Genomic DNA, 8,239 nt, shown 5'->3' with positions numbered 1-8,239 from the left:
TGTTTAACTATAGGGGATGAAGGGGGAAGAAAGAAGTCGGGGAAGAGAAGTAGAGAAGAAAATGAATAGAGCATTTGAGGTGAGAAGTGAGAACTATTTTCTGTAGGAACAATGGTAAAGCATGGAGTTTGAAAAAAAAGGAAAAGCTTCTTCTCCAGATTCTTTACATTTGAGGTTAGAAATGCCATTTTAAAGCTCCCATCTGATATAAAACATTGTCTGACTATTTGGCACATCGGCAACCATGCTTCGGTTTACACCATATTTATCAGTGCAACACAAACAAAAGCATCAGGAGCTAGTTGGTCTTGGACATGTTAGGCATTCATTACCCATGTCTCTTTTTTATTGAACTTTATCCTTTGTTCCCCTGAGAGTCTAGTAATCTCACCCCATCTTTTTGCAAGATGGGCATAGGCTTGCTCAACAAGTCAAGAAGCATATTATGCTCAGAAATGAACTGTCAGCATTTGAAGTAAGAAAGATGACAATTATGCATTCTCAACAACCATTATGTTCTTGAACTCGTTTCAGAACAAAATAAAGCAATAGATGATGCCATAAAAAATAATTACTTAGTCAACAAATTGGAATTCATTTATCAACATTCTTTCCTTCTGTTCAAACTCATTTCAAATATTCTTTAGCTGCTTTAATAGGTATACAATTGTCATAGCTTACCACTAAGAAATCTTTAGACATATTTTGTCAAGAACTATGTATCCAAACAACTAGCAACAGCACTAGCAAGCAGCAGCAATCATGATAAAGGCGAAATAAATCAACAACATCTAAAACTTCAATCAAACAGTCCGCCATAAAAATCTTGTGACGGACACTAGGGAACAACCAGCAAACACTTTATAACACTTATATACTGAACACAAAAGGAAACCTCACTAGTTCTATAACCCCCCTCAATCACCTGCCCAAAGTGAATTGAAAAAATAAATAAACTGGGGCTTTGTTTGCACATTACTATCTCAGCACAATCCATGAAACCACACCTACATAGACAGATAAACTTTTCAAGCTGTTCATTTAAGAGCTTGTTATGGGATATAGAGAAGCAAACCTTCTACTACAGGACTGAATCCAAGTGTCATGAGGCATCATGAACAAGCTTGTTAACAGCAGAGTCCAGAACATCCACATGCCTTCGCAGAATTTTTCTTTAAACCAATTAAGGATTCCAACACTCCAAAGTGTTCCTACTCAAGTCCTCAACAGAAACATAGAACATAACAATGTACTATATTAAATCAAGGTCCACGACCGCAACATCGAGGTTTCCAAAACCGCAATGCAACAGTGACAGCCATGTTTATTCTCAATATGAAGGACTGCAGCGCAATCGTGACACGACAACCGCAATCTAAAACCATGAGTCCATGACATTAATATAAACCTCCAACAAAGTAAAAAGGATACAGTTGGGACGCAAGACCATCAATGTTCTTCATCTCCTCATTCAATCTGCAAATCCAATCACAAGAGAGTGAGCCAATTTCATCTTAATTTTATCGATTTCTAAGTTGAAAACAAAGAAAGAAACAGTAACAAGTTATATTTGTACCTGAGACATGAATTGATATAGCGATTCCCCTTGGTAGCAGCATCAAGCACTGATTCCTGAAGGCGAGCGGAAGCATGGGTGAAGGAATTGATGTGGTGGAGAGAGGTGGTGGTGGATTGGGAGAGTGCCAAGCGAAGTGAAGCGAAGAGAGAAGTGAAACTCTGAGCGATGGCGAACGAGTCTCGTTCCACGATCTCAATCGCTCTGAATATCTCATTCTGATTGAAGCTGCTACCACCATCTGAGATTGAGATTGAGATTGTGGTTTCTTCTGCTTCACTTTCACTCACTGGATTGGGAATGGGATTGGAGGCTTCTTCTCCATCTTCCATTGCTGCTTCCCTTCCTTTTCAATTTGATCTTATCGAATAAACTAAAGAGCCCTAAACTAAATCGGACACTGCCAATTAGTATTCAACTCTTGATATGAATTCAAAGTAAAGTGTTTTTCATCTCATTGGAAAGATGTTTTATAAGAAAGGAGTATGGCAATATAAGAAAGGGGTATCTATTCAGAGTTCAGACCCTTGAAAATGGGAAAATTTATTATGGACCAGTTTTTGGTGGTCTAAACTTACACCACTACCTGTTGACCTGGTACTCAAGGTAATTTTGTATTTTTTGAAATTTTGAAAAAACAAATAATTAATATATAATAGAATGATTAGTGAATGTTAATGTATGATTTAAGCTAATATAGTTCATCTCCCTCACCAAAAATCCATGATATTCATTACTTCATCTTCTTCTTTTTCATCATCATTATCATGGATCCATGAAAATATCAACAACGACAACAAACCCAGTGACACACATAGAGACAACTACAAAATCAAAAACTGATTTTATTCATCAACTTTTTAACAAAACAGAAACAACATAAGTACCCAGACTCATCTTCCACACCTTACGCGCCACCACCAACCAACTCACGCGCCTCCACCCAAACGCCAAGAAATCCACCATCCCACCAGATCTGCCCCTCCGATTCCGACCTCGCCGAATCCCTCATCCTCCGCGACTGCCACCCCCTACCCCGCCGCCGATGCTTCTCCATAACAGACCTAAGCTCAATCTCCATCCTCAACAACCTCCCGCGTGGCAACTCCAATTCCCCACCCCCACCGCAAACCCGATCTCCCACAGTCCCACCATGCTCCTTCTCCTTCTTCAACCTGGGTTTTCATTGCTTTTGGGTTTCGAAGCTGGAGCAAGGTTGAAACTTGAACACCACCCAGGTTAGCAAGCATCGTGCGATAGGGTTTTGGGTTTGGTTGATTTCTGGATCGATTGAAACGTCGTCTCCTCCTTCGACAACGGCGGTGCAGAGCTCTTCTACCAGTCCAACGCGCGTTGATGACGACGGAGTGCAACTGTTTCTGAGTAGATCTTTTGCTATTTTTGCAAAAGATCTTTGTTTATGCAAGATCTGGTTTCTTCTAGGTTATGGGTATTTATAGTTTAGGGATTTTTTGGTCTGCTTTCACATGGGTTTCAAATCGAAGCAGTTCTGAGTCGGTGATCGAAGTAGACCTGCAAGGAATCGAAGCAGCTCGCAAAGCGCGAGAAACTGAACATCTAGGTCGGTTTTTGGGGTTGGATCTTTTTGTCTCTTGTCCATAACATCAAGATATAACAGGAATTGAATTGTTCTTCTTTATGAATCTACCCATAGTCTGAACCAAGTTGGAATCGTTATATGGATTTGGTGGGGTTTCGGTGGTGGAGGTGAGAGAGGGGGGTTTGATGGTGTAACACCCCGATTTCGGTGGCGTCACTTTAGTAACAAAATAAACTTAATGCGGAAAAACGTGAATATTTTTTTTTTATAATAATAACTAAGACAAGGCTGAAATAAATAAAACCCAACAATAACAATAATCAGAACTAATATACAATATATAAACAGCCCCCGCTGTAGTAGTAACCTCGTCACGAGTAATCCTCCAGTGACGGAAAGAAAAGTGTAACGCCCGAAGGCAAATGGTACAATCCACAAGAAAGGTCAAGTGTCCGCAACACCATCCCTCAAAACTGAGAATAAGCTGGCCCATCGGCCTGAAGCAAGACCTCCTAAGTCCAACCAACTCTCTGTGATTCCCGTAAAGAAACCACACAAAAAGCTATAGGTGGGAAACTACCCTGTCCCCAAAGAAAACAAATGATGTTCAGAGCTAAGACTCTACTCCTACACTAATCTCATCTCGAGGAGCTCACACCAGCACTAAAACCTACATGCTAGCATGATCGTCGTCCGAATCTGAATTCAGAACGACCTAGTCTAAGTACACCATCCGTCCTCCTCTCGCTACCGCGATGCGCTCCTGTTCCAGCATCTCAACTCTAGTTCCCCCCGAAGGGTGAACCATCATGATCTAGACCGTCGTGGACATCTGACAAAGGGCGTTTGTCCGCCAAAGCACACACAGAAGACGCGAGGGTCAACTCCAAAGAATTATGTAAATAATAACATCGATAGATACAGATAATAGAATAGCCACTTAGGCTTATAGCTAGGGATAACATCCTAGGGTTACATATTCCATAATGAACATAACAACAATAGTAACAATTAACATGTTCCAAATAGGATTAACAAATAACAATCACATTCGACAACTAAATTAGTATGCATGTTGCATGATATGATATGCAGGTTAACCCAGTCAACCACATGCATTCCGGAAAGGGATGGACATCAAACGGATCAGCCCTAACACCAGCCACGGTGGAACCATTTCGGCCCGTGTGCCTCTTACTCCAACGACAGCGGTAGTCATATCAGCAGTAAACCCGTAGGTCTGCCATTTCGGTCTGCTACAAGAGACGTCTATAAACGCTCTTTCACGGCATTCCGGGTCTTATGACCATTTTGGAAACCGACGAGGTCCAGAGTACGTCCTGTGTTAATACCCCATTAATGTTGTATGAATGCAGGATGATTAGTCAAACAACGTCTCCGTCCTCACTCGACACGTCGCCACGTGTTCTAGGTAAATTAAAGTCTCTAAAAGCTTACCCTAAGGTAAAGTCGATTCTGCGACAAAAGACACACTCCACAACAACACATAGCTGCTCCAACAGCACCAGAGTATCACATACTCGAGAACTATCAATTCCCCGGACTTATCCCCAGGATAGCCCAACAGCATAGCTGCTCCAACAGCACAACAACAAACGCTGCTCCAACAGCACCAATACATCTACATACTCGAAGCCTCTCAACTTCCTCAACCCTCGGATCCGACGACACTTCTCGTTTTCCAAAACTAAGATTTACATCCGAAGCTTCCTTTCGAGTTTGTTATCATTACTTAAAAAAATTTAGAGGTTGTTTAATGTCTTATGAGTTTTCTTTACAAAATAGTATCCTTTTAGTCTTATTGCAAATCCTATCAGTTCTCGGGATCTCCTAATCCCCAAATGACTCCAGAGAATGTCTCGATCCATAAACATCATAACAAGGCCCGAATCTCATTCGTCCTATCAAGCTTTCTCAAAACTCTCAAAATAAAATCGGCATGACCTGCCCGCTATTCTCACGATTCAGAATCTCAGATTATAGTGCAAAAGCAGAATTAACTCATCAAAATCAATCAACATGTCATATGTCAATATCTTAAGCAATAACCACATAGCACTTAGCATATAAGGCATGCACCACACATCCTAAATTACCCAATTAGCACTTGGCATATAAGTCAATCTCAAAAGCATTCAGTAGATTCATCATCTACATTGTCAGCCGAAGCCTCAGAAAACATTTTCCAATCACACCCAATCCAGTGCATAAACAGTAAACAATGTCGAAAACATCGACCCTAAGCATTAACTAGAGATTCAGTGAGAAGCCCTCACTTGTAGGTTCTCCAGAGTTATCTCCTAAAGTTCCTTCACAATCAAAGCCTTGCTCCGCTGGAAATTCCTCAAAATCACCTTTAGAGCAAAACCACATAAATACTATCAGAATCTATCGGAAACTAAGCTATCAATACATCACTAAGGTTACACGAAGTAATCTATACTCTAAGGTACGATAATCTAGCGCGAAAGACAAGTTTTCGGAAAAGGAAATTTTCCTCCTCCTCCCCCTATAGGCTCGGCCACTTTAGGTAATTAGGAGACTCGATTTTTCTTCGATCAAACTTGGTTCCTATGCTATCATTAGCCGTAACTAAGGTTATTCTGAACTCGGAAAAATTATCGGATCAAAAACTGTCGCAGGGGTATTTTGGTCATGATTTTTAACTTAGAAATTTCAAAACTGAAATCCCAAAAACCAAATTTTGCAGGGACGTCACCAAAGACGTTTATGACAACTAATCCTACTAGCACTAAGCTAAGGCGATAGTTTTCAGCCTAAAGGTTGAAGCTTTACACCAAAAACTCCAAAAATGGGTATTTTAGGCTCAAATTGATTCCGGCGGAATTCCGGCGACAAAACGGAAAATCTAACCCGGCAGAAGTGATCTTGGGCGCATAGGGAAGAGGTTTAGAATCAGAAATGAAAGATTCAGGATAGTTTTGCAAAAACCCATAAACTATCCGCTCAGAAAACTCTACAGAAAAGCTATGGAAAAAGCGATCAGAGGTAAGGATTAGCGACTATACCTCGAAACCTTGAAGTAGCAACTGATTGATCGACGATCAAGCAAGGATTGAACAAAAACTCTTCTTCCTTCTTCCTTGTTCTTGGCCGCGGGTTTGGAGAGAAAAATGGAGGAAAATTTGTGTTTTTCTTCCTTTCTTTGCTATATATAGAAGATGGAAATTCGCGGGAAAATGAAAGTTTCGCGAATCTGATTTTTCCGGCGTCATTCTCCGTGAATTAATAGATATGTTTTGGCAAAAGAATTCCAAAACCATAAAGAGGTCTCCTTGTATTTTTGGCAACTAATGCATAGTCGGTATAAAACTATTTTACCCGATAAGTTGCTTTTTGCATCGAATGTCGGAATAGAAAACTTCCTTCTGAAGAAAGATTGAAATCATCAAGAGAAATGGGTGTACGCGTGTGGAATATTCATTTGAAGCTCTGAATAGAAAAAGTCTTCATTGTCGAGAAATTCTAGGGTTTTGAAATACCAGGGTTTCGATTTCGGCAAACTTCCGATGATTGGAATCGGACGTTCGTAGATCCTAGAGTTTCGCCTCGAAACGGTTGTGATATATGGAAAAAGAGAAGTTCTAACATTTCTCTGAAGATTTTTGGAATTAACTTCCATCGTGCCTAAAAGTGAAAACTAGCTATATACTAGGGTTTCTGACCTAGGTTTAAGTGTATAACGATCGTGCTATAACTTTTATCGACTTCGATACAATCCTTTGACTTTTCCTGAACTTTCTCCTTCATAAATTTATTTCATTTGGTAAACTCTAGTTCAGGTTTCCTTTCACGATACATCAAGCCTAATTGTAAATGGAAATCTCTTCCACTTATTCTAAGCTTAAAAACTTGGGTCTTACAGATGGTGGGGGGTTTCTGGGTGAAGAAGATTTTTTGATAATTTGGGTTGAAATCATAAGTTTGATGCAATAGATGGTTTCTCTAAATGAGATTCAGGAAGGTTGTGGGTGGCAGTGGTTGTTGGGTGGGAGGAAGTAAAAAAGAAGATGAACTGATCTAATTAGCTTAAATCATACATTAACATTCACTAATTATATAACTAATTATACTATAATATATTAATTATTTTATTTTTAAAAAATTACAAATTACCTGCAAAACCTGCAGTAGCAGGTCAAAAGCAGGTGGTGTAACTATAGACCACAAAAAAGTGGTCTATAGTAAACGGTCCCCTTGAAAATGAATGAAATGTCCAAAATACCTCATTTTTAAAAAAACTTCTCAAAACCCCCCACTAGTTACCCCACCTCTTCCCACTTTTTCTCACTTCTTCCCACTTATTCAAAATTTCCCAACCCCCAACAAAACCCATTTCACTCACTCAACTCTCCTGCTCCTTCAATCCCCGCATCTCCTCCTCTGCATCTGTGAGAGGCGTCGCGTCCACAACCGCCACTGCAAGCAAGTGGAGTCGCCGCCCCGCCAAACGCCACCCCATTTGGTCTTCGTCGCGATATGGTACGAACTTGACCCGGCCCATCTGTTTCAGTTTTTTGTCGCACCTTCAACGTGCGTCTGAGTCGCACCTTGTAGGTGCGTTTGAATCACACATTCAAGATGTGGGTTCATAATACCTCGTTAGGATCCGAAACTATCAACAGATGGCTAACAAATAGTCATTCTCCACAAATAGTTAGTCATAATGTGTGATTTAATGAGTATCTGCAACTCGTTTCTGTCATTTCTGTTTTGTGTCTTATGTTTCCTATATTGGTTTAGATATGGCAAGAATCAAGAATCCGGACAACCTCCCAGTTTCAAAAGCCCGGTCTAGCAAGGGCAGTAGAGCCCCCCCCCCCCACAGCATCGATACGTAGGGAGCGTCAAGCCACTGCCCTTAAAAAGCAAGAAGATACCCGTAAAAAGTGTGAAGAGGCAACCCGTAAAAGGCGTGCAACGAGTGTAGTACAAGAGTCTGAACCAGTGGTTGAACCAATAGCTCCTGAGGAAGATTATGATATGGTTGATGTTGGAGTTAATGAAGAGAAGGGTTCTGGTGAAGCAGAGGAGGAGGGTTTTAATGGAGAAAGGAGGAG

The 8,239-nt window shown here is 40.6% G+C and overlaps 1 protein-coding gene across 1 annotated transcript; it reads right to left on the bottom strand.

Annotated features, from left to right (window-relative positions):
- Window positions 1-571: 571 nt before the first annotated feature.
- On the bottom strand, window positions 572-2,068 carry LOC130715078 (uncharacterized). Its single transcript, XM_057565078.1, has 3 exons — window positions 1,577-2,068; window positions 1,432-1,476; window positions 572-1,172 (listed from the first exon to the last, which is right to left on the bottom strand). Exons 1-3 carry the CDS (start codon window positions 1,906-1,908, stop codon window positions 1,103-1,105), a joined length of 447 nt encoding a protein of 148 aa, XP_057421061.1. The 5' UTR covers window positions 1,909-2,068; the 3' UTR covers window positions 572-1,102.
- Between the last annotated feature and the right edge of the window lie 6,171 nt (window positions 2,069-8,239).

Source organism: Lotus japonicus, chromosome 4 (assembly GCF_012489685.1).
Source record: "Lotus japonicus ecotype B-129 chromosome 4, LjGifu_v1.2".
Taxonomy (NCBI): domain Eukaryota; kingdom Viridiplantae; phylum Streptophyta; class Magnoliopsida; order Fabales; family Fabaceae; genus Lotus; species Lotus japonicus.
Note: the sequence above shows the minus strand (reverse complement) of the source record. Positions and strands in the feature narration are given on the sequence as shown.

Bases quoted from the DNA above. Each gene is read 5' to 3' on its own strand.
- LOC130715078 (XM_057565078.1), bottom strand. From the start codon at position 1,908: ATGGAAGATGGAGAAGAAGCCTCCAATCCCATTCCCAATCCAGTGAGT. The intron at 1,477-1,576 runs GTACAAATATAA...TTGGATTTGCAG, and splicing joins TATATCAATTCATGTCTCAG to ATTGAATGAGGAGATGAAGA. The intron at 1,173-1,431 runs GTATCCTTTTTA...ATTGGTTTAAAG, and splicing joins GATGGTCTTGCGTCCCAACT to AAAAATTCTGCGAAGGCATG.